This window comes from Rhinolophus sinicus, linkage group LG07 (assembly GCF_036562045.2).
Source record: "Rhinolophus sinicus isolate RSC01 linkage group LG07, ASM3656204v1, whole genome shotgun sequence".
NCBI classification, from domain to species: Eukaryota; Metazoa; Chordata; class Mammalia; order Chiroptera; family Rhinolophidae; genus Rhinolophus; species Rhinolophus sinicus.
Genome location: NC_133757.1, coordinates 63,675,369 through 63,702,017, shown reverse-complemented (window position 1 = coordinate 63,702,017; position 26,649 = coordinate 63,675,369). Strand labels below are relative to the sequence as shown.

The following is a 26,649-nucleotide window of genomic DNA, read 5'->3' as shown; positions in this document are numbered from 1 at the left end:
TGCCTTATGGGTTCCATTGTGGGACATCTGTTCTTGGGCCATAGGGCCTGAGACCCTATTTGTGGGGCCACAGAGCAGTGCCTGCTTTGGCTTGGACTGGGTGTCAACAACTAGCTGGGAAAGTAAGGAAATAAGAACCAAATGGGCACCGTTTACTCTCCCAAAAGATTTTTACTGGCTTCAACACTTGAATTTAAAATAAGAATTTTGCTGAATTCAGTGATGTTTACCTATTGCCTGTTTTGGACTTGGCACTGTGTTAGCCACTGGGATGCAGCAATAATGTGGACAGGCAAGATTCCTCCCTCCCAAACTGACCGTTGAGTGGACACACAGTTAAACAGGCAATTGCAGTATGTGTGATGGGTGACGGGAGGCGCAGATGTGCTGGTAGACTTGGATAGTGAGGGTCAGGGTCAGGAGTTAGAGCATTGGGAATGGCCTCCTAGAAGTTGTGGTGTCTAAAGTGGGTCACCTTAGGGTACACAGTAGTTAGACAAGAGAGGGTAAAGGTCCAGGGAGAGGGTGAGAGTGGAGAGGGAATGGAGAACGGGAGAAAGAAAGGGCTCTGGTCACCTGCTGCTGTATAATAAATTACTCTGAAACTTAGTGGCTTAGAACAATTACTTTATTATCTCTCATGGTTTTGCGGGTCAGGAATCTGGAACGGCTTGGTGAGGTGGTTCTGGCTCAGGCAGCCATTGGCAGGAGCTGGAACAGGAAGGCTGGGGTCTCTCCCTGTCTTTCCATATTGTCTCAGGGCCTCCCCAGGACATCTGCGCATTGGCCAGTGCTGGCTGCTTTGCAGCAGAGTGCCCAGGGTATGCGGGCTGCTCTGTGGAGGCTGGGGGCTTGAAGAGGGTGCTTTCCAGAAGACTGGTGGGAGGTGCGTGGCGTTTTCTGGCCTGGCCTTGGACTTGTACACCGACTCCATTCTGTTGGGCACAGGCCAGTGGGTGAGGGGACACATTCCCCACTTCCTGTGGAGGGATCGAAGAATGTGCAAAGGGCTGGAAGTGGCCCATTTGGTCAAATCAAAGAAGCTCAGGAGACCTGGAGTCCAAGGAAGCTGTAGGAACAGACCGGTGATGAGGCCACTGAGGACTGAGGACCCAGCGAGTGGCAGCCTTGCACGTCCTCTTCTGGGGCCTGACTCTTCGTAGAGGTGAGCAGGAAACCCTGGAACATTTTGGATCGGGGGGGGGGGCATTATTGTGGGCCTTGGGTTCCCTGTGGGGAGTTGTGGTTTGGAAGGGTGTCGTATTGGAAGTAGAGGCTGTGAGGGGCCCGCAGTCAGGGGGAGGCATGGGGGTGGGATTCAGATGAATTATGCATTGGTAGATTCCTGGAAGTAGAATTGGCAGGTTTGGGGTCTGATTGAATTGGGGGCAAGGGTTTTGGAGCAGTGGGGATGGTGCCAAGGACTGCAGCTTGGGCCCCTAGGGGGTGGGCAGTGCAGCTGCTAAGCATGGAAGCCAGGAAGAGGAAGGCCTGGTCTGGGGGACAGAGCCCTGCAGTGTCCTCTTCCTTCATTTTCCTCTGCTGTCAGGCATAGCTGCTCTGCCATTGCAAGTGTGGATCTGAGCAGGTCCACCCACCTTGCATGCAGCCCACCATCCTGAGTCCTTCCCTATGCTGGTCCCTGCACCTTTATCTCTAGGAGATGGTGGAGCCCAGTCTATGCTCCTCTCAATGACAGGGGCAATGTTTCCTTTAAATGCCAGCGCTGCGCTGGTGCCTCCAGGAGAATGGGATGTTGGTGCTGGTCAAAGCGCTGTGGTTTTTTTTTTTTTCTGTTGTTGTTGTTTCTGTTTTTAAAATTGTGGCAAAATATACGTAGTATCATAAAATTCACCATGTTCATCATTTTTAAGGGTAAATTAAGTACATTCACCACCATACATCTCTAAACCTTTTTCATCTTCCCCAACTGGAACTATACCCATTATAAATCAATTCCTTACCTCCTCCTGCCCCCCCAGCCCCTGTTAACCACCATTCTACTTTCTTTCTCTATAAATTTGACTATTCAAGTACCTCATAAAAGTGGAATCATACAGTATTTGTCCTTTTGTGACTGGCTTATTGAACTTAGTGTAGTGTTCTCAAGGACGATCCATGTTGTAGCATGTGTCAGAATTTCCTTCCTTTTTAAGGCTGAGTAATATTACATTGTATGTCTACACATTTTGTTTAACTACTCTTCTGTTGACTGACAATTGCTTACACCTTTTGACAATTGTGCATAGTGCTACTATGAACATGGGTGTACAAATATCTGAGTTCCTGCTGAGGCAGGGCATGTAGCCTAGGACATTGACACCCCTTCCAGGATACAAGGTGAGGTGCCCCACTGGTTACACAAGTAACAAGCGACTGTATCCAGTACCTGCACCCAGAGAAAAACAAGAACCAGTTTCATCCAGCTAAGCTGATTCCTGTGACCGAGACTTGACCTTTAGCTAAATATAATGTCATTATAATCTAATTTGCATTGTGGTTACTATGACTCTCGTCATGCATCTGACTCCATGACAGTTCTGGAGGAGCCAAATAAGGAAGAAAAAGCGGGAAACAGAGGGTCCCACCCAGGGTAGGAGATGAATGAGCAACGTCAATGGGACGTCACCAATTCCCTCCCCAGGAGGGATAAAAACCTCTGATCTTGACTTCCTCCATGCAAGTCATCCTCTGAGTTCACCCTCACTTTTCTCTCAGCTGTGAACTTTCATTTTCAATAAATCACTTTTGCTTTCCTGCATCTCGCTCTTGAATAATTTTTTGCAGGGAGACAGGAACCCGGTCACCACTGCTCTGGGTTGAGTCCTCTCTCGGGCATCCCGTGAGGCTTGGCGACACTGTTTTCAATTCTTTTGTGTATTTCCCTAGGAGTTGAATTTCTGGATCGTATGGTAATTCTATGTTTAACTGTTTGAGCAACCACCATACTTTTTTTTTTTTTTTTTTTACAGCAGCTGCACCATTTTACATTCCCACCAACAATGCACAAAGATTCCAAATTCTCCACATCCTTGCCAACACTTGTTTTCTATTGTTTAAATAGTAGCCATCCTAGTAGCTGTAAGGTGACACCTCATTGTGGTCTTAATTGTTTGTATTTCCCTTATGACTAGTGATGTTGAACATTGGTTAAAGAGTTTCCATCAGAAGGCTCGTCTTTTGGAAGATCAGCAAAGTTGGCAGTGGAGATGCGGTAAACGTGTGGGTCAGGACAGATGGGGAGGCCCAATGAAATCACATTGCCTCATGCAGTGGATCACCTGGCCAGATGGGGAACTCTCGCATATACCAACACACGACAGGCTACCAGTGCAAGGAAGATCAGAGATGGGGACTCCACTTATGGCAACGTTGGCTGGGAGTCTTTGCTAGTAGACCATTTTGTCATTGGAGACTCACCAGGATTTCCAAGAGAGGACTCAACCCGGAGCAGCGCTGAATGGGTTCTTGTCTCCAAGAAAGAATGCAAGAGCGAGACAGATGCAGGAAAGTGAAGTGATTTATTGAAAATGAAAGTACACTCTTGAGAAGAAAGTGCAGCAAAGTCAGAGGATGATTTGCATGGAGGAATTCACGATCAGGGATAGTTATTCCTCCTGGGGAGGGAATTGGTGATGTCTGTCCCATTGATGCGGTTCATTCATGTCCTCCCCTGGGCGGGACCCTTCATTTGGCTCCTCCTGAACTGTGATGGAATCAGATGCATGATGGGAGTCGTAGTAACCACAGTGCAAATGAGATTCCAATAACATTATAATTAGCTAAAGCTTAGGTCCAGGTCAAGGGGATCAGCTTAGCTGGATGAAACTGGTTCTTGTTTTTCTTTGGGTGCAGGTACTGGATACAGTCACTTGTTACTTGTGTCACCAGTGGGGCACCTCACCTTGTGCCCTGGAGGGGGTGTGAATGTCCTAGGCTACATGCCCTGCCTCAATTTGATTAATTCTTGACTTGGCTGGCTGACACTTTCAATTTTGGTCAGTACTGAAGAATGGGGTGGTGAAAGTACAGGGATATGAGTAACAGCGACCATGTAATCTAATGTTGATAAAAGTGAAAGAAGAGCACATCAGCCTAAAATTTTCTAAATTCAGAGGAAAATAGAGAACTGACCGTAAAAGACAGGAGAGGATCACTAGCAATGTCACCCTAGAGACATTCCTATGAGGGGATGAAAGGGCTCAAAAGAGAGCAGGCAGCACCTATGAGCTCAGGGAGCACTGGGATTAGATGTGGGAGTTGAGACTGGGATTCAACAGGAGCACCGATGGAAAGATGTGGAGAAATGGTGTCAGTGTGGCAGGGCCCAGAATAAGCTGGGACTTGAGAACGATGCTGGAACAGTAAAACGACTTCATTAAGAACTAAACTACATTTGGACGCATGGTGAACATGGAAAGATTGGCTCTTCTTGGGGATGATGGTGGGCATAGCTCCCATATCCTCTAATACCTACCTGTGTGGTCGGAGCACCAGGCTCACTACGTCAGAAGGGAGCCTGCATCCCCATGATGCCCCTCCCCCTTCCTCGTGAGGAAGATCAGTCCACGGCCTCCGTTTGGAGCGTCAGGCAGGCCTGGTGAGGCTGGCGGCCTCACTGCGCAGTCCTAAAGCCTGGCTGTGCTTTTGTTTGTTCACAGCTTTCCACCAGAGAAGGTAGCACCTCTGTGTTCTCTCTGCCCACAGGCAAACTCAGAGGTGCCCTTCCTCCACTGAGGTGTCTCCACTGGGTAGAACTCTGGGTCTGGGCAGTACCTGGTCATGTGGGTTGGGCCCAGGTGTGGGAACTCTGCTCTCTCTGGATGGTGTTTATGAATCTGGGTGATCAGAGTCTCTGGAGAACTTTTCTATCTACAGCTACCATTTCCCCACACGTGGAGAATTTGATGAAGACAATTCTACGAGAGGCCTGGACTGTCTTATTAACAAGTGCCCAGGTGATTGTAAAGCCCAGACAGGCTTGGGCATCCTGTCGGGAGCTGTCAGGTGAGGGAGAGAACCACCACCGGAGCGATCCACCCAGAGTCCCCATGCAAGGAAGAGCCTGTGGCTCAGGTGGCTCTGCCGGATGACATTGAGGACCCATAAGCAGGTGGTGACAGGCTCCGGTGACATGGCCCGGAGCTCTATCTGCTCACCTTGGACTTTATATCTGAATAATGTGGAAGGTCCACACAAGACAATTGTGTCCAATGTCATGGTGTGATCTGGGCCAAAATGCTTTCTGCATGCGTAGAATTTAGGTTTTACCTAGAACTCCTCATTTATAGGCAAATGTTTCACTCAGGTTGTTCACTCGTGTGGCCATGCCCTGTTTAGATTTTGGATCCATGACATTGGCATACTAGAGCCCCACATGTAGTCTAGGGTCTCAAAAGATGACATCAGAATCCATCCCGGTCTTAGGAAATGGGTCATCAACTTCTACTGTACCTCCCTGGTGAAGGGGAGCTTAGTTCTCCTAGGCCTCTCCCCATGTGGAGACAGTGGCAGTCCTTAGAGAGGCCTCTTATAGTGAGTGTGACTCTCCCATCCAGACATGTAAGTCTCTCTTCCCTCACCCATGGTGATGCTGTAGACACGTGAGGACATGGCTGCATCTCCCCTAAATCTCTTCCTTTCAGGCCAAAGAGAGGCTCCTAGCATTTTCAAAGTTTAATGTACAAATGAACCACTGGAGAATCTGTGGAAATGCAGTTGAGATTCTGTGTTTCCAACAAGATCCCTGCTGCTGTGGAGTCTGCTGGTCCATGGAGCACAATTACAGAAGCCCGAGCAGGGGGTGACGTGTGTCTACCTGGAAGTGAGAGGAGCCTGAGTTCTTAGCTTGGCCCCTCACTTGGTGACTGTGTGACCAGGGGATGCCACTCCACACCTTCATGCCTCTGCTTCCTTTACAGTAAAATGAGGCTGATGAGGGCACCTCCCATAGTGTTGTTGTGGGGACAGAGGCCAGGGTCAAAGCTCCCCACTCACCCACTCAGGGGGTAGCACAGGCCATGTGTTGTCAATGTCAGTTCTTGGTCATTTCCTGCTGAACAGCCCCAGGACCTTTGCTTGTCCCCTGGAGGGACTCTGTGTTTATGTGTTTATGTTCCCTCTACAGGAGATATTTAGAGGGGCCATAACACAATGGTACAAATAGTGGTTTTCCTGGGCAACTCAGATGAGTGAAATATTAATTCAGAAGCAAAAGGACATAGGAACAAAGGTCTATCCTGGGAGGCTGCACTGCTTCCATTCTTGTGCTGATTAGAAATGCTCAAGGACAATTAGCTAAACCAGTATACTTTGAGATGGTAAGACAACCTATTAGTATTTAACAAATATCATTGTTGTTTGATAGACAGATTAAAGCTGGGGAAATTCTGGTGTCTTTATAGGCTGATGCATTACTTTGTGTTTCCTGACTCAGCTTTTATTCCATCTCCTTCAGGAAGCCTCTTTCCTTCCAGGCTGAGTTAGCTGCTCCTCAGACCACCCTATTAAATGACTTACCACATGGGACTATAATGCTCTTTTAGATTTTAATTCCCTAGGTGCAGAAGCCAGATCTTATTATCATGGTGCATTTTCAGAGCCTAGTGAAGTGCCTTTCAGAGCAGGGACTCTGAAAATGTTTGTAATAGGGAGGAGGGAGGGAGGCAGGGAGGGAGGGAGGGAGGAAAAAGAGAGAGGGAGGTAGAAAGGAGGCATAAATAATCCCTTACACAAACATAGAGAAAGAGGAGAGCATCATTTGGAAATGAGTTGGTCTTCACTGACTTTTCCCCCAGAGGCAAAATTATCTGCTTCTAAGGCACATAGGGACATAGCACTTTGCTGTAAGTCGCAGAGGTCTTCTGTCTGTCGGACTTGGTGTCCCTACTCTGACATGAGCAGGTGTTGCATTCTGCTGGATGCCCTGTTCCTTTGCATCCACAGGGGTGAAGAGGGCTGGGAAGCTGACCTTGGTCTTCAAATGTCTACCTTTATGTTTTCAGTTCTATCAATGGTCCTCCTCATATTGCTTCTAAGACAGAAGATGACTGCTTTCCCAAACATAAGCTCCCCTTATGTAAAGTATCTCTTTCCTTGTGGGGATATGGTTACTGTAACTATGGTTATTTTTAACTGAGGGATATTTCTTTTGTTAGGCACTTCCTGGGCCTTGAGAATTTCAAATGAGATATTACTTTTCCCACTTGAGTAAGATGAAAACAGGTGGAGAGGATGGTTGGCGATTTGGTGGCAGAGCCAAGGTCACGACTTTATTCACTTCACTTGAACTTGGGGATGAGTGACTTGGGGGAGCCAGACTTCATGGACGATGACCTGCACTCCTGGCTCATCGTCCAGCTGACTCACCAGCTGCAGACAAACCTAATGGCATCGGGTTGGGGGATTTGTGCGGTGTTTTCACAATGAACTTCAGGTGTGGCTGCACTTGTTGGGAAAAGAAACTGGTGTGAAATCCTGAATCCAAACCAAAACTCGGAATATGCTCAAAGCTCCTGTGTTTGTGTGAGTCTGGGACTTGCTGAGCTGGGTGCCTCCCCGTCTTCCCAGCCTAAGAACCCCACCCACCCCACCCCCCAAAAAAACACCCCAAGGACAATGCATTTTGTGTGATCCCCTCTACAGCTGCCCTTCTAAACAAGGGGGGAGGTGGTTTTGCCCCCGTTTCCCCCACATCGCGAGAATGAAGAGGCTAAAGCGGAGGCCCCACAGGAAGCCCATGTGGACGGGCCTGGCCCCCCCCTAGCACGGTTGCCCACGTGGGCATCCACTCACAGAGCCACACTACTCCCAGAGGTGCAGAGGAGGTTCCTGATTCTGCTCCCTTGAGTTGATTCAGATACTTTCCTCCAAATCCCAAAGGCCAGGGACTTGGGGAAAATACGATTTCCTTTTGAGCATGAGCACAGCTGCTGATCTCTACATGGGACAGTCAGGGCCTGACTCAGGTTCCAGGTCGTCCTTGATGGGAGGTTTGGGTCCTCCTCATCTTTGCCCCAGGACTAGTGGGGGCCCTGGCCCCAGGAGGCATGGACAGGTGTGGAAGGATCGAGGAGGGACACAGGGAGGAGGAGACGCTGTGACTGCTGTTCTGCTCAGACTTGAAGACCCTGAGTGGCCTGCAGGCCAAGGTACAAGGCCTGGAGGGCACGTGGCCCTTGACCCACCACTGCCCACAGAAGAGACAGAGTCCAGTGACAGAACCACATCTGCAAACTTCTTTCACTTCTTAAAAGGCAGCATTTTCTTTATCAGAAAATAGCTCTCAGAGCAAAGTTTTCTCAGTAAAGAAAACCATTCTATTGGAATAAACATTTCTGTAAGATTGCCTTGGGTGGGTCCTCAGCCATTTCCGTCTGAGGTGACCTGGAAATGGCTGCTGTGTCTGAGTGATGGGGTGGCTTGACCTGGTGCTGTGGGACCTAGAGGGGTGTGTGCTGGGTGGTCTGCTTGCCTGTAGGACTCAGCGCAGCCTTTCTGGGGGCCTCAGGGGCTTGCTTACTGTGTGAGCCTGTCCTAGAGAAGGAGTGGGGCTGGCGCTGGAGCAGAACAGCCCTGAGAAATCAGGGTGGACCCACCCTAGTGGCAGGGCCAGAACAGAAGGACGGAGAGGAAAGGAGGGGAAGAGAAAAGGACTGGAGTGGATCTGGGGTCTGGGAAGGGGCTCAGAAGGGACCCAGTCATGCAGTTAGTGACCTTCCAGGAAGGGGAGCCCTGGGGAGCCCTTCAGGTGAAATTTTCTCAGGATCCGCACTTCCTTTGAGACTTTAGGAATCTCTAATGGCTAAGTATGGTGTGTGTGTAAGCGACTGATTGATCGTTCTGGGGGAAGGGGGAGTAAGGTCTTCTGGGTTTATTGGGGCGGGGCGTTAGTCTGCTGTAATTCTCAAGAAACACCTTCTGTGGCGAAGTCCTCCAGGTCACTGGTGGAGATGATGCCCAGGCTGGGCGTGCCTCCCCCCTCCTCCCCTGGGCTCCGGGGGCACCCATCGGAGCGCTGGTCTGTAGAGTGTTGGTTGGGGACACCATGAGGCCCAGGGGCTGGCTGCAGGTCAGCAGCACGGGAGCTCTGGGGCCCAGGGCCAATTGCCTCGGTGGTGCCAGGGCCCTGCCTTAGGAAGGTGGGGGCAGAGAGCTGAGAGGAGCAGCGCAGTGGCATCAAGGTGGTCGTGGGCAGGGGCCGGATGCTGGGGTATAGCATGTAGGGCGCAGCAAGCATGTCTGGCAGCGGGGGCTCAGGGGAAGCCCCCTCAGAAAATGGGATGGAGACCTTGACGTATTTGCCTGTCTCCGGGTCATAGAAGGTCTTGATTTTCACCTGGAGTGGCAGGTCGAAGATAAAGTACTCTCCAGATTGAGGGTCTTGGAGGACCTTCTGGGTGGCCCTGTAAGGGGGCAGGGGCACGAAGGACTGGGGTCCCCCAGGCTGCCTCCTGACTGGCTCTGAGAAGGTGGACACTGAGTGGCGGTGCACAGGAGCGGGCAGGGAACGGACCAGGGGGAACCTGGGCCGGGGCCCCTCTTGGGGGGACAGGGGCCGGTGCTCTGAGTCCTCCAGGCAGGGCTTTTCCTCACGGGGTTCGCCATGCATTTCCTGTGTCTGGTCAGGCTTTTTCCTCTTGCTTGCCAGCTTCTTCGCCCTCCGCAGGGCCTTCTCTGTTTTGGGCGGGACTGCAGGTGGCTTGGTGGCCGCCCTCTCCAGGTGAGCAGGGGGCTCCGGTTTTTCAGGGAAGCTTGCTGAGCTGGGGGCCACGTCCACCAATGAGCCTCTTGGAGAGAGTGTCCTGAGGTCTGCTGATGGCTCAAATTGGGGATCGGAGCTGGCCTCCCATGAGAAGGCATGTGTCAGGTCCTCCCTCCGGGAGACCCTGGCAGGGCCAGGGCTGGCCCAGGGACTGGCACGGGAAGGTGATCCTGGCATCAGGCCCAGTTCACTGGGGTTCTGAGAAGCATCGTCCCAAATGCTGCTGGTGGCAGGGGGACATGCATTACTTTCCCCTAGAGAGCTGGTGTTGGGGAAATTTTCCATCTCACCAGGGGCCAATCTTCTCCCTGGGGGCCCTGCTCTAGGTGTAGACAAAAAGTGACTTCTGAAATCTTGTGTCTCCGCTTCCCAAGAGGTTTTACGCTGCTGTGGGGGTGGCTGGTCTTCTAAGTCGCTTTCAGGGAAAGCGATCAGGGGGATGCGCCTTGGAGACTCCAGCTTCCCCTGGTCTGTGGAATAGCTCTTGCCATCGTTCGCCACAGCCCTCCATGAGGCATCTGGGGGTGGCTTCAGCCCGTTGCCCTCTCCTATGAGGGTAGGAGATGAGACATTCCCATTTGTCTCCGTCCTGGCCACACTGGGCACCCACACGTGGTCCTCCATGCCCTTGTGGACCACATGCTCTAAGTGTGTACCTTGCATGCCCGTGGGTGTTGGGATGCTGGGCACTTCTTGACTCTGGGGGGCACAAAGACCAGCATCCTTGCCCCAGTGTTGCCTTGGCAGTTCTTCCTCTTTGTGGCCACTGCCCAGTGGGTTCTCCGAGGACAAGGTCCTCAGGAGGGGCAGCATGATGGGTTTTATCACGGGGGTGGCCCTGAGCGTGTTGTCTTTAATTGCAAACAGTATGTGCTTGTTCGAAGTGGAAGATGGTGAGGGAGTAAGGTCTTTGGCCTGTGAAAGAGCCACGTCCTTACTTCCGCTGATCCAAGTGCCTCCGACATTAGCTTCCTCCCTCGATGCCTTCCTGGGTCTCCCTCCAGATACACTTTCCCCTTCTCTGTGCAACGCTCCCCTCTTGCTGTGCTCCTCCACGCACGTGTGCCTGCTACTGGAGGCATGGTGCAGCAGCTCGTCTTTCCCTATCGCGTTCTCCTTCTCATCTTTCTGACTGTCACCTGCACGCATGTCGTCCTTCCTGTCTTCCCGCTGGCTCTCGATGGACCATGTCTTCTGCTGGTCTTCAAATGAGGCAAAGGACTGATCTGAAGAGCTGGTGCTGGATTTGGCCTTACTCTTGAGGCCTGGCATAAAATCAGACTGGCTGTCGCTATAAAACACATCTTCCTCCTCAGGAGAAAGGGGCCCTGGGGAGAATTTCTGGTTGAAGTTTGGATTCTGAAGTCCTGCCTCTCTCTCAGGTTCTGTCTCTTGAGAGATGGATCTCAAAATCCCATTCTCTAAGCTGGGGTTCTTTGGTTGCTCCACAGCCCTCCCCACCTCAGGCTCTCTGCTGCAAAGCTTCAGGGACAGGTGCTTCCTGGGGCAGCGTTCCTTGGAGTCTGGACACCAACTGGACCTGGCAGGGCCCAAATCTGAATCTCCGTTGGCAACATCCTTCTCATAGCTGTTCCTGTCGGCAACCTCCCCGTTGACACAGGAGGGGGCTGTGGCGATAGCTGGAGGTGAGCTGAGCGTTATATAGTTGTCTGTAGAGGTTGCACCGGGATCAGAATTAGGGTCTTTCTGGGTACTGACCTGTGTCAGAGGAGTGTCTGCTGGTCTCTCCTTAGAAAGCTCATTTGGGGGACTTTCCTCAAGCCCGTTGGAAAGGACGATGCCATTGCTTACGGGTTCTTGCTTGCCTCTGGTTTTCTCATCGAGGCCTTTCAAGAGAGGTGAGGGACTGTATGTGCTCTTAACACATTTCCGCACATCCTTCAGGTTGAACAGCAGGCTGGGCGCTTTGGATTTGTAGCTTTCTTGAGACGGACACTCACTGGGCTCCTTCTCTTGGTATCCATTCAGCTGTGCCTGGGGTGATGGCTGGCTGTCAGATGAATCCAGGACATGCTTGGTGGGTATGACGGGGGTCAGAAGCTTACTGATGTTAAAAGGAGAATTATAATGCTCATTGTCATCCATGCCATTGTCAAGAGCATCATTTTCTGGAAACTGCCCCTGAGGATTGTGCTTTGTATACAAGGCTGGGCCTTGCCTGTCGGTCTGTTTCTTCTCTTCCGAAGCATCTGGTACACTTTCTGTCCCTCCTTTGCGAGTCTTTGATTTCCTCCACGGGGGCTGGATCGACTTCACCTGAGGGTCAGGCTGTGAGCTGGAAGCTTTTTCCTCCACAGGGAATACTTGGACTCCTGGGTCCCTAGATCTCCAGGGTTCTGATGTGGAGAGAGCACCTACTGCCAGCCTGTTCTCTTCTTGACCGCAGCTGGACCGGACTTGGCAGGGAGAGACTTTGCATTCAACAGGGGCCCTGGGCTCTCTTAACAAGGGTGCGTCCTCATACTGTTTGGGAGATTTGCTTTCAAGTACAGCTTCAGCAGGGTCCTTCCTGTCGGGCAGCCGTGGTTGGTGGGTGCTCCACGATTCAAAAGCACTGTTTTCACTATGAAGGAAAGTGCCTTTGCGAGCCCACTCCTTGCTTCTCTCAGGTTCACTCACAGCTGGGTTGTGGGGTGGGGAGGAGAACTTACACTCCAATGAGTTGGCCATGTTTGCAGATGTTGGGAGGAAGCCGCTGGAGCCTTGACACACCATTTCGGGACTCTTGGGGGACTCCTGCTCACCATGCTTCCTGCCAGGCTGGAGGCTATTCTGATGGGTGCTGGAGACTTCGGCGGGCACTCTCCTGACAGTCAAAAAGGCAGAATCGAAGCAGAAGTTGACACCACTGTCTGGGAGAGGAGCAAATTTGGGGGGCGTTTTGAGAGCCGGAGGCTTGCTGGCAGGAGGCCTGCTATCACAATGTTGGCTCTCGGGCCTGTCGAAAGATTTAATGAGGGAGGACACTTTGGAAATAGGCTTGCTGCTGCTCCTCAGGCCAGAAATTGGCACCTCCAGTCTCCCCTGGGCTGGTGTCAGTGGGGGGCTGCTTTTGGGATACTTTTCCTCTCCTTGAACGTACTTCGGTAGCTGTTGGAAAGTGGCGGCCCAGCCTGCATGTTCTGTGCCTTGTGACGGTAACTGGCTCCAAAGGCCGCTTTTCCTGTGGGTGTGGCTCACCGTTCCCTGGTGAAAACTCCCAAACACCTGGCGGGTGATATCTGGGGACAGGGACAGGTCGGCATCGTTGAAGGACGTGTCTTCTGAGACACACAGACTCCGGAATGCCCTGTCCGTGAGGCTGCTCACCTCCCGGTCGGCGTCATCCAGCACACTGCCGATGCTCGAGGAGTCGCTGAGCCCGTCCGTGCATTTCTTATTCCCCTGCATCGTCTGCTGCCTAGGAAGCCTGTCCCCAGGCAGCCAGTGGGCACCTCTGCCTGATGCTTCCGGGAGGGTTAGACGTAGCCCTCTTCCCGCAAAATTAGAGCTTCCTGTAGATCAGATGTGATTGCAAAGTGGGAATTTTTTTCTCTGCAAAAGGAAGAAGAGCAGGGTATGAACAGGATGTCAGACTTGGTGGCTCCATACAAGAACTACACACTGGTCCAGATGGGTAATGGTTCCTGTGATGGTTAATTTTAGGTGTCAGCTTGGCTGGGCCTGGTGCCCAGTTTTTGGTCAAATGTCAGTCTAGATGTTGCTTTGAAAATATATTTTTAGATGTAATTAATATTTAAATCAATAGACTTTGAGTAATGCAGGTTGCCCTCCGTAATATGGGTGGGCCACAACCGAAAGACTGAGAAGCCCCGAGGAAGAGAGACTTCTACCTGCAGACTTTGGACTGGAGCTGTGACATCAGCTCCTCTGTGGTGTCCGCCTGCTGGCCTGGCCTGCAGAGGTTGGGCTTGCCAGCCCCCACAATTGTATGAGCCAGTTCCTTAAAATGAATCTCTCTCTGTACAGTCATGGGCCAACGACATTTTGGTCCACGACAGACTGCATACATGATGCTGGTCCCACAAGATTATAATGGAGCTGGAAAACTCCTGTCACTTAGTGACATCGTAACCATTGTAATGTCATAGCACAACGCATTCCTCACGTGTTTGTGGTGATGCTGGGTAACCAGACTTGCTCTGCCAGCTTTATGGAAGTACAGCACATACAATTATGTGCAGTATATAACACTTGATAATGATACTAAACAACTATGTTACTGGTTTAAGTATTTACGATACTATAATTTTTATCATTATTTTATTTAGAGTGTACTCCTTCTATTTATATATAAAAAACTTGCCGTAAAACAGTATGCCATGTTAGGCCGGCAGCAGCCTCACACATCTTCTGTTTAATGCATCTCTTGAGCACATCAATTTCTCTTGTGCTGATTTAATCTCGTGTAGTTTGTACAGTAACATGCTGTGCAGGCTTGTAGCCTCAGAGCAATAGGCTACACCACACAGCCAGGTGTGCAGTGGGCAGTGCCATCGAGGTCTGTGTAAGTGCACTCTGCGATGTTCCCACAGTGAGGACACTGCATAACGTGCATTTCTCAGGACGTATCCCCATGGTTAGTTGGCACATGACAGTGTATGTATACATCCTATTGGTTCTTTTCCTCTGGAGAACCCTGGCGAATACAGTGCCTAAAGTTCAGATGTGTCATTTGTGCAGAGAGATCTTCCCTGGCATTTCATGGGGTGTCCCCTCCTCATTCTCTCACAGTGGCTGGTTTATTTTCTTTGTTGTACTGAGCATAGTCTAAAATTAAATTTACTTCTTAGGAGCTTAGGATCCAGTAAGCTGTCTGTTCGCTGATTGTCCTTGTCCCAGAGCCACCCCAAGAAGGCTCAGTCACTGCCTTGCCCTTGGGTGTGGCCAATGGAAGGTGCCAGTAGGAGCCTGGTGAGGGAGTGGGGGCATGCTTGCCCTTGTCCCTGGGGCTGTAGGGGGATGGCTCCACTCTTCGAGTGATTCCACATCCTGGGGTCTCCCTAATTCTGCCTATATCTCTGCTATAGCCCTTTCATTACATTCTCTCTCTTTTATTTTAAATCGAGGTGAAATATACATGACATAAAATTTACCATCTTAACCATTTTTAAGTGTAAAGTTCACTAGTGTTAAGTACATTCACATTGTTGTGCAAACATTATCACCATCCATCTCCAGAACTTTTTCATCCTGCAAAACTAAACTCTGTACCCAATAAACAATAACTCCCTGTTCTCTCTTCCAGCAAGCCCCTACAACCACTACTCTACTTTCTGTCTCTATGAATTTGACAACTGTAGGTATCTCGTCTGAGTGGAATCATACATTATTTGTCTTTTTGTGACTGGCTTGTTTCACTTAACGTAATGTTCTCAAGGTTCATCCATGTTGTAGCCCATGTCAGTATTGCCTTCCTTTTTAAGACTGAACAATATTCCATTGTGTATAAATACCACATTTTGTGTATCCATTAATCCATCAATGGACACTTAGGTTGCTTCCACCTCTTGGCTATTGGGAATAGTGCTGCTATAAACATGGGTGTCCAAATATTTGTTCCAGATCCTGTTTTCAATTCTTTTGGGCTCCTACCCAGAGGTGGAATTGCTGGTTCATATGGTAGTTCTATTTTTAATTTTTGAAGGAACTGCCATACTCTTTCCCACAGCAGCTGTACCATTTTACATTGTGACCAATAGTGCACAAGAATTCCAATTTCTCCACATCCTTGACAGTGCTTATCATTTTCTGTTTTGGTTTTTTTTTTTTTTTTTTTTTTATAGTAGCCATCCTAAAGGGTTTGAGATGGCACATAAATTCCCTTCTGGATCCTGTGTGAGGACGTTGCTTCAGGCTGGGACCCTGACCACCACCATACCTCCAATACATAGGACAGGCCTGGCCTGGGCAGGGGATAAGTAAATGAGTACATAAAAAGTTAGATAAAATAGCAAGCTTAGGCCCTAGAGATGGCCCAAGTGGTGGCCATTTGGGACCGCAATCATCTGGCGAGCTGCTGTGAAACCTCAGCTGACAGCAGGAGCATTGTCACACAGCGGCTATTCACATCAGTAGCAGGCCCGCCAGAACAATGACACAGTCAGGGCTTTAGGGGCTGGGGGGTGAAGGTGCTCCCATCGGGAGTCCTGATCCCATCTTCGCTCCATATGTGGGAAAGCACACGGGGCGTCTGCAAAGGCCCACGCTGCTGTGCTTACACACTGTGTGTCGGTCCTGGAGGCTAGCCTTCTTTGGGTTTATTGTTTTCTGTCTCTGGTGAGTTTCCAGTGCTGATTTGTTGGCAGGTCGACAGAGTGGACACTGCTGGAGAAAGAAAAGGGCCCTGAGACCTAGCACACTGAATGAGATAAGAAGGAACCACGGACCCACTCTGGAAAAACCTCATTACATGCTCTGCAGGCCACCCAACCATCAGGGCTGCTTGCTCCCCAGAAAGCACATGATGCGTCCTTTAGAAGGCTGCAGGAAAAGTGAGTGTCTGCCTCAGACCTTGCTGGCAGCCTCACAACTTCCTCACCCTCCTTCGCCTCATGCACTTCTTCTCTAAAAGCTGCAGAAGATAATAGGCACGTTCTCAGACTCCCACACAGCCAGTGTGGCCAGGCTGTAACACAGTTCTTGTCACAGGAATGAAAACATTTGGATGTCTGGGAGAATTCATGCCTTTCTGATCAGAAGAGCGATCTCTATGGTCTGCACTCTGTTGGTGACTTTCTTCCTGCTTTGAATGCAGACACGAAGTCTGAATTGAGTGTATTCGTTTGCTAGGCCTACTGTAAGGAAGCAGGACACACTGGGTGATGTAAGCAACAAATTGATAGTTTCACAGTCCTGGAGGCTACAAGTCCCAAATCCAGGTGTCGGCAGGGTGGGTTCCTTCTGAGGGTGATGAAGGGGGGTCTGCTCCAGGCCTCTCTCCTTGGCTCGCAGATGTACCACCTTCTCCCTGTGTCTCTGCACGTGATCTTTCTTTCTTCTGTACTTGTTTCGGTGTCCAAATTCCCCACCCCCCTTTTAAAAAGATTTTTATTAAAATATAGCTAACATACAATGTTATATTAGTTTCAGGGGTACACCACAGTTATTCAACATTTATATGCCTAAAGAAGTGCTCACCATGATAAGTCCCGCAACCATGTGATACAGTACCACATTATCATTACGTTATTGACGATGTTCCCTATGCTGTACATTACATCCCCACGACTTATTTGTTTATACGTGGAAATTTGGACCTCTTATTCCCCTTCATCTTTTTCGCTCATTTAAAAAATTTTCAGTTACAGTTGATACTCAATATTATTTTATATTACTTTCAGGTGTACAACATAGAGGTGAGACATTTATATAATTGAAGACATAATCCGCCTGACTATCTAGTACCCACCTGACACTATACATAGTTATTACCATATTATTGACTATATTCCCTGTGCTTTACTTTACATCCCCATGACTATTTTGTAACTACCAATTTGTACTCCTTAATGCTTTCCCCTTTTTCATCTAACCCCCAACCCCTTCCCATCTGGCAACCATCAAAGAATTCTCTGTATTTATGAGTTTGTTTCTGTTGTGTTTGTTTCTTTTGTTCTTTAGAGTCTACATATAAGTGAAATCACACTGTATCTATCTTTCTCTATCTGACAGAGCCACTCAGCACAATACCCTCCAGGTCCACCCATGCCACCCCAGATGGCAAGAACCCATTCCCTTTCATGGCCGAGCACCTCTTCTTTATCCTTTTTTCCATCAAGGGACACCCAGGCTGCCTCCATATCTTGTCCATTGTAAACAACGCTGTAATAAACATATGAAGTAGGGTTTTGGGTTTCTTTGGATAAATAACCAGAAGTGGGATTACTGGGTCCTTTTTTGTCTCTTGTTATAGCCTTTATTTTAAAGTCTATTTTGTCTGATGCAAGTATTGCTACTCCAGATTTTTTTGTTGTTTGCATTTTCATGAAATATCTTTTTCCATCCCTTTACTTTCAGTCTGTATGTCTTTCAATCTGAAGAGTCTCTTATAGGCAACATATGTAAGGGTCTTGTTTTCTTATCCAATTCAACCACCCTATCTTTTAATTGGAGCATTTAATCCATTTACATTTAAAGTAATTATTGATAGATATGTAGTTATTGCCATTTTATTATTCCTATTTTTTGTCTTTTTCTTTTTTTGTCTTAAAGAAGTCCCTCTCACTTTCCTTGTAACACTGGTTTGGTGTTGATGATCTCTTTTGCTTTTTCTTGTCTGGGAAGCTCTTTATTTGTCCTTTGATTCTAATTGATAGCTTTGCTGTGTAGCGTGAACTTGGTTGTAGGTCATTGATTTTCATTACTTTGAATATTTTGTGCCAATCCCGTCTGCAAAGTTTCTGTTGAGAAATCACCCAACAGTCTTATGGGAGCTCCCTTATAGGTAACTAACTGCTTTTCTCTTGCTGCTTTTAGGACTCTCTCTTTGTCTTTAATCCGTGGCATTTTAATTATGATGTGTCTGGGTGTGGGCCTCTTCGGATTCATTTTGTTTGTGACTTTCTGTGCTTTCTGAGTTTGTATGTCTATTTCCTTTGCCAGGTTAAGGAAGTTTTCCATCATTATTTCTTTAAATAAGTTTTTAATACCTTGTTCTCTCTCTTCTCCTTATGGTACCAGAGGCCCCTTAAACTATCCTTATTTTTTTGGATTCTTTTTTCGTTTTGTTTTTCTGATTGGGTGTTTTTCTGCTACCTGATCTTCTGCATCAGTGATTCAATCCTCTGCTTCATCTAATCTACTGTTGGTTCCCTCTAATGTGTTCTTCATTTGTTATTGTATTCTTCATTTCTCACTAGTTCTTTTTTATGTTTTCTATCTCCAGTTTTATGTTTTTTATCTTTTTTGAAGTTCTTACTGAAATCATTGAACATCCTTTTAACCATTATTTTGAATTTTGTATCTGGTAGGTTGCTTGCCTCCATTTAGTTCCTTTACTGGAGTTTTCTCTTGTTCTTTCATTTGGGACATATTTCTTTCTTTCTTCATTTTGGCTGCCCCACTGTATTTGTTTCTATGTATTAGGGTTTCTATATCTCCTGGTCTTAGTAGAGTGGCCTTATGTAGTAGGTGTCTTGTGGAGCCCAGTAGTACAATCTTTCTGGTCACCTGAGCCGGGTGCTCCAGGTATGTCCCTTGTGTGGATTGTGTGTGCCCTCCTGTTTTACTGTTTGCGCATCAATGGAAGGGATTGACCCTCAGGATGATTAGTTGTAAGGACCGGCCATGTGTCACCTGCGGAGGCAGCAGGATGGAGCTCTGGCTCAGTGCCAGTCCTGGGGCCTTCTGGGAGGGGCTCCGCCACAGGCCAAGTTCAGCAGCAGCCTGTGTCCTGTCTGGGGCCACACAGCATAAGCCACATAGCAATCCACAGATGGTCACCACCCACACTGGGATTGGAGGTGTCTCAAGATACCAACTTGCAAATCAAGGCTAGATACCACTCATGCCAGGCTTGGAGTTTCTCAGCAAGAGGTATAGGACATGCCAAAGCCAGATGTTGCTGGTTTGTGTTTTGTGAACCTTTGAGAGATTTTAACAAAATCCATAGCATAAACTAAGACAGGCCATTTGTATGGAAAAACCACTGGAAGTGGCTTGGGTGTGCCCAAAAGTTGAGTGGGATGGAGTCTCAGGAAATCACCAGGACAGGGTGGATAAATGGCACTAGCCAGGTTGATGGAGACTCAATATGGTGGCCACCTGCATCTGCATGTCAAGAGCGGGAAGGGCTCAACAAAGAAACAATGGGTTCTGCCAGCACTTCTTTCTGGGAGAAAGGTGCCCCTCCAGCCTCCTGAAGCCCAACAACTCAGTTCCTCCCCATATGTCCCTGGTGCCTTTTGAGCTACTGCCCCAGAACTGGAGCTCAGAGTGAGTGAGTCATCAGGGAGTAAATCTGTGAGTAGATCCTTTAAGAGGGACACCTGGGACTCTCACCGTCCTCTGTCTCACCCAGCCATAATGTCCGCTGGCTTTCACAGACAGAAGTTGTGGGGACTTCTCTCCCTGGTACTGGAACTCTGGGCTGGGGGACATGGTGTGGGGCTGAGACCCTTTGCTTCTCTGGGGGAACCTCTGCAACCAAGATATCCCTCCCTATTTTTGCAGGTGTGGGACCAGCCCATTCCAGTTCTCTGTCCCTTCTACCAATCTCAAGGTGGCTTCTTTATAACCTTAGTTATAGGACTTCAGCTCAGCTAGACTTCAGGAATTTCTCAATGATGGTTGTTCTGTAATTTAGTTGTAATTTTGATGTGGTCAAAATTACAGAGAGGAGGCAAGCTCAGCATTTACCTACTCCACCATCTTCACTGTAAAATCCAAATTTCCCCTTTTTATAAGGAAACAAGTCCTATTGGATTAGAGCACATCATCATGACCTCATCTTAACTAATTACATCTACACTGACCCTATTTCCAAAGATCACATTCTGAATTCTTGGAGGGTAGGATTTCAAAATATGAATTTCATATGAATTTCAATTCAACTCATGACACTGAAGCATTCACTTTGCATCCATGAGGGAAGAGCAAGGACGACTAAGGCCAATTTGTTGAAGATGGCAGGGTGGACAGTGAAGAACAGTCCTGGGTCCTTGATGTCACTGCTGAGCCATGAGACTGTGCCAGAACCACCTCCTTCCAGAATTTGTGTTACTGGGGTGGGTGGGGGACTTTAATGTCTTCAGCCACTGTAACTCCGATTTGCAATCCCTTGAGGTCCAACTAATATAACCAGGGTATCTTCTGGTGTCCTGAATGCTGGGGTTTTGATCTTGGACAGTAGTTGAACTCAGTAATACTTCTATATTAAGATGAAAATAGGATAGTTGGAGATCTAAATTTAGAACCTTAGAGTTAAGTAACTGCACTCCTCCCCCAGTCAATTAAATACACCTTACTATTAGCAGATATTTGTTATTTCTTTTGAACACTCAGCTTCTATCCCTTTCCTCTGAATAAAAACAAGTGACACATTTTGGGGAAATTTCTCTTTCCATGGTGTTTAGTCTTGGTAGGGCTGAAAGTCAAAGTGTCTGCAGAGACCACGCTGGGCCAAGTGCAGATGTGAGACCCAGGTCAAGTCCATTGTACATTTGTACTGGAATGACACAAGGATGGAAATGTGTTTGGGCATCCTTTGCAGCAACAGAGCTCTCTGTTCATCTTTTCTCCGCTTGGAACTTGGCCTTCGCCTTCAGTCTACAAGGGCTCCAATTTCCTTTGAATACTTACCCATTTTTGCTTGATTTGTCCAGTGTCTGTTTCTGTTGTGTGTGTCCAAGGAACTCGAGCTGATCTTGGGTTTGAGTCATAATTCCTGACAGTAATGTAGTATGCTCACTGATATTTAGAGTACTCAGAAAATAACCACATTCCCTCTGCCTCAGGAAATAGAGACCACTCCCTCTTGCTAGCTTCATGCAGATGATTTCTTCAATTCTGATTTGATTTACTTGGGTTCAGATGGGACAGTCATAAAGTTGGCCTCATCCCCCCACCCCCACTCCCTAGTCCCCTACTACCCAGTGAAATTCTTCAGCACAGTAGCTAACAACCAAAGGTGTTACCAGATGCTGGCTCCTGAGTTGGTGGTTCCATACCTTTTACAGCAGTGGGGGCTCCCAGTGCCTGCCTTGCTGAGTTTTAGGATATGTAGTTTTAATACTTCTTTTCATGCTTATGTTTGCTGTCATCACTGCCCATCTAGAAAGAAGAGGAAAAATAATTTCAGTGGAACCCAACTGACCAAAGGGCCAAGCACATTTTCCGGGCAAAAGGTATCTTTAAATGTCAGTAATACACTTGGCCTTCATTTTTTTTTGTAATCCACAGTTGAACTCAAGAAAATTCCAAGCATAGGCATTTTTGGTGAAAAACAATATAGGGCCAATTTATATCCCTTCCAATATTCATTAATTTGTCTATGTCCAAGAAATCTTCAGGAAACTATTTTAAGCCTTTGGGATTTCTAATATGATTGGCCCAGTTGCAAATTATTTTCTACTAGTCAAATCTGACCAGAGGCCCTTTTCCCATGTGAATTAATAACTCAGGTTTCATAGGAAGGAGAATCAGAGTGGCCGAACTTAAATCTGCTCGGCAAGCTGAGCACAGTGTTCGATTTATTGTTGGCAGGAAGCTTGATTATCTATTTTGACAGCTCAAAGAACCAAAAAGCTGCCCAGGAGAATTTTAAGAGTGCTTAGAATGAAGTGTAAACTAATTAAATCCACGATGCAAATTTTAAATGCAGACCATCAGGGCTTCCACGAGACCTTCCTCATCTCAGCTCCGGGATAGTCATCTGGTCCGCGATAGTTTATTAACAATATTAATAATCATAATGACTCAAATTTGTGGAGCACATTCTGTTGGAGACTCACAGAGGTGCTCGGGGTCACCACCACCCAGTTGGCCTGTCCCTGATTCCCAGGCTCTCCTTCATGCCCCCACAGCAGTCTATGACCTTCAAAATAGTTTGTTCTCTTAAATGCTTCCTATCTCCTCCTTAGCTCTCATTATTTCCTTAACTCATTTTGCTCTCCCTTTGGTCCCCCACCCCTACTAGATCCCCCAACAGGTGATCTTTGCCCTTCATCTGACTTAGCTTCTAAGCTGCAATCAAGACTGTTGATATCTATCTTGCTGAGACGCAATCCCCCCTTGACTTGTAGGATGCACAGTTCTCCTTGCCCCACCTGCATGTTCAGTCTCTTATCTTCTTCTGGATGGTTGGATTTCCTCCACTCCCAGCCCTGGGGCCTCTTCTCTTCCCCCTCTATGGTCTCAATAAGGATAATTTTCCTCCCACATGTGCTCACAGCCAGCAGCCACGCACTGACACCATGGCCAGCCAGGCTGCCTGTCTGGGCTCCAGCCCTGATCTCGGTGCCCACTGGAGAGCTCCACACATATGTCTCACAGCTGCACAAACTCACACGTTTAGAAGGGAAGCCATGACTTTGCCACAAGTCAGTTCTTCCACAGGATCTTAGGACTGTGAGAGTCCCCTGTGACTTCTCCCTCCTCCTCCTCTCCATTCCTCTTCTAATCTGATCGATCTGTCTTCTGCTCACTGCCAGGGTCATCTTGTGGATCAGAATATGTCAAACAAACCAAATCTGAGCAAGCATCCCCATGAATAATCTTTTTCTCACGATGAGCAACGAGATGTCTTTGCATGGTCACCACTAAATTCTAACCCTTCCAAAATGTTTTCTCACATGATACTTTTTTTGGTATTGTGTTGCATGATGCTGTTGAATTATAATGGACTGAAATATGCTGCTCTTTGCAGAAACAATGTTCTCTTTCTCCTGGTCCCTTACAAATGCCGCTGCCTGACCCTCAAGGTCTCCTGATGGGGGAGCTAGAGCTCTCCCCATGCTCCCGGTCCCTGTGGCTTACAGTGTCCTGGAAGAGGGAACTGCAGGCCCAGATGGGTACTGGTGTGGCTCCTTGGAGGGGTTGTCCCTCTGCCTGAAAGTTCTCTGTTCTGCAGTCACCAACTGATGACCACTTCCTCCTCAGTTCTCCTAATCCTTGTAGCATTAAAAGAAAAAAAATAGCTTGCACTGCTTTACTGCATTTTGTCTGCTGTGAATTCACCTTTCCAACAAAGCTTTGAACTCCTGGGAGTGAGGTCTCCAGCCTGCTTGTCTATGACTGACAGGATGCCTGGTGTGTGGTGGTCACTCCTCAATGTTTTCAGCTGCCCTTGCTGAGTGCACTTCTTGGGCCCCAAGGATGTGATGACAGAGGTTTGCTGCAAGTGCTCAGTGTGCAAATGGGGGCCTAAAGCTCTGCTGCCCATGTTTTCCTTGTCTCCGTGGGGCCCCTGACCAGCAGCCAGCCCAGGCCAGAAAGGTCACACAGCTTGAGCTCTGAGGGTTTGCCTCAGGCTGTGAGGACAGAGTGGCTGGGGAGGGGACTTGTTCGTGTCACCCCCTGCAGGCCCTGATCCTAGTCTCCACACACGCCATTCATCTGAGCCTCACCACAGAGGAAATGACAGGCCCAGAGAACCAGGGCCCTGATTCATCCACATGGTGGTTATTATCAACTTCATTTCTGAGATGACATACGGAGCCTCAGAAAGGTGAGGAGAAGGTTCCGTCTCACAATCACTTGTTTAGTATACGTCCCATGCAATATCTGGAACATAATTTTATTAGTCAGTTATCTATAAAATTAATCATCACATACTTACACTAAAAATAGGTATTCATTGTTCATCTGAAATTCAAATTTCATGGGACATCCTGTTTTTTATCTGGCAACCTGAGGTCCTCACCCACCGACTTTTACGACCCAAGGTGGATCACAGCCAGAGGAGGCCAATGCAGCGAGTCCACACTGGAATGACTCATGTCTGCACATCACCCTGCAGTTCAGGACTCACTTCCACATCCATTATCTTGTTTAATTCTCCTGCCTCCTAGGAGGTGAGGTGATGAGGCCTTATTGTCACCATGTTCTGGGTGGAGAAATGAAAGCACAGAGAGGTGCAGAACATTGCTCAGTGTTACACAGCATGAAAAGAAGAGAGCTGGGACTGGGATTCAGTTGACCAACTTGCATGGATGAAACCCTGACACTCTGTCCATGGGCTCAGGTGCACAAGGTGCGCCTTGGGCTCATGGACTGGAGTTCAAGGGACAATTGAGGGTGTCCATTTCTATTCACATCCCAACAATCTTCTCAACTCAGTTTTTAATGACAGACACAGGAATGGAATCGATGACTCAGCCAGTAAGCCCAGGTTCCCACTTGTTTGGAGAGGTGGGTGTGCAGGAAGCCCAGGTGACCGGTACAGAGCTGGGAGGGACACTCCTGAGCTGTGAAGGAGGTGGTTTGAGTCTCCTCTTGGCCTGCCGTCCCTGCACAGGAAGCCACTGGGGTTTGCTTTGCTGCTGGGTTTGACCACTTGCCTGTAGTGTGGTTTTTGAACCCAGGCTCTTTGGGTGGATTTAATTACCTTAATTGAATGGTGTTTTCACTTCTCAGTAAAGGGGAAGCAGGAAGTCAGTGAAGATGACAGGGGTTGGCTTTATCACACCCAGAAGGCCCTAACAAGTTGGAATTGATTTTTCCCGCTCCTCTGTCTAGGTGGTTTTTTGAGACATTGACTCAGGCATGCCTTGAGAAGTGGTTTGGTGTAGTGAATAGTGACAGATGGTGAGCGTTCCGGCCGGTGAATGTGCAGAGGTCCTACATGCAGCCTCCACCACCCGCCCCACATTGGTACTTGCCCTGAGTCCACGCCCTGATGGTCAGTCTTGGGCCAAGCTCTTGACCTCTTTGTGCAATTGCAAACAGCCCTCCTGCTTGCTGCTTCAGAAGGGATGTACTTGTCTATGTCCGACATTTTACGAGGTGAATAATGAGATGGCAAATCGACTTCCTCTGTTGGGATCCTTCAGGAGAAGGGAGCAGATGTGTGTCGGGTGTCTGTGGGGTGGCAGGTGTCAGGCCCTCTGCTGCACGTGCCTGTACTCATTCTTTGATAAAACTCAGCAGGGCAGGCCCCACTCCCCCCTTACAGCTGAGGACACTGAGGCTACCTGGGTTGGAGGCTACTTGTACAGGGGACCTCCAAGCCCTTGGACATGTAGGAGTCCAGCTCATCCCAGGGAATGTGGCTGAACAAACTAGCTTGCCTGGGCTTGCCGGGCTCACGGTGTTGGCTGTGAGCAGTAGTTATAGCTGCTGCGGGTGTTTTGCTGTCTTTGGGAGAGAGTTCAGGAGCAGAGAATCTTTCTCCTTGGGGCCCAGCCCAGCTTCCCACTACCATGTCTGGCCTGAGTTGCTAGTCTGGTCTGCAGTGTCTGGACGGGATGTTTCCTCAGGAGACTCTGAGCACTGCTCAGACCTGGGCCGTGTCCGCAGTTAGAGGCCAGGAAGCCAGCACAAGAAAGGCCAGGTCCGGTCCAATTTAGTGCTCCACAGGACAAGAGGGTCATGGCACCTGGCATCACACATCTGGGGGCACCTCAGTTGTAGGAGGAAAGGGAAAAGCAAGGCATAGAGGCACGTGGGGCTGGGGGCTGAGCAGTTCAATGACCGCCTCTCTGGGGCAAAAGCCCTGCTTTGTAGCACTGGTTGATTTCCTGCTGCTGACCCGGCGTCTAGGCAGAGTTGGGAGGAGCGTGCACAGAGGGCCCTCACGCCGTGGGTGCAGAGCAGTTGCTCAGATCAGGCTACCCGGGCAATGGCTTCACTGCACAGAGGCTCTCAGCAGCACATCTGCATGCTGCCTCTGACACTTCTGCTGGCCAAGCATTGTGGGGTCACTTCCTGGTGCCCCTGGTGACCAATGGACTGGACTCAGCCCGCACTGTCTCTGGACGCTCCCCCTCCACCAGGAGGCGCTCAGGCTTGGTGCTGCCCATTTCTCAGCCCTGCTGCACTAGGAGCCTCAGTGGGTGCCAAGATGCCCCTGGGCAAGGGCCCCTAATCCTCCTCGTGGTCTCAGAGGTGCCTGATTTACCTTTATGGGAACAACTACGCTGACATCAAAGGTCAAAGTAGGGACACAAAAGAGCTGACCCCCAAACAGGCCTGTCCTCACCTCCCTTGGGACCCCAGAGCTGGGTGAGTGCCATTCGCATGCTACTGCCCAGGAAGGTCGGAGGGGAATTGTCTCAGAGGCAAAAAGCTGGGGAACAAGAAGGGAACAGCCTGGCAGAAGGGTTTTGCTGCTCAGCTCTTTGAGGCTTTGGTCTTTTTAGACCCAACCCAAACCCTAGGGGCCACATCCACTGTGGGCCAGCCGCCGGAAGGGAGACACCAACTCT

General features: G+C 48.8%; 1 protein-coding gene across 10 annotated transcripts in view; it reads right to left on the bottom strand.

Annotated features, from left to right (window-relative positions):
- Positions 1-8,239: 8,239 nt before the first annotated feature.
- LG07H10orf71 (linkage group 07 C10orf71 homolog) overlaps positions 8,240-26,649 on the bottom strand; it is a 29,913-nt gene continuing 11,503 nt past the window's right edge. For 7 of the 10 annotated variants that reach the window (XM_019730121.2, XM_074337256.1, XM_019730122.2 and 4 more), the window contains 2 exons: positions 21,454-21,556; positions 8,240-13,318 (listed from right to left, as the gene is read on the bottom strand). In XM_019730121.2, coding sequence (XP_019585680.2) covers positions 8,906-13,174 — 4,269 coding nt within the window. In that variant the 5' untranslated portion in view covers positions 13,175-13,318; positions 21,454-21,556 and the 3' untranslated portion in view covers positions 8,240-8,905. The other 3 variants (XM_019730117.2, XR_012497950.1, XR_012497949.1) reach the window with 3 other exon arrangements.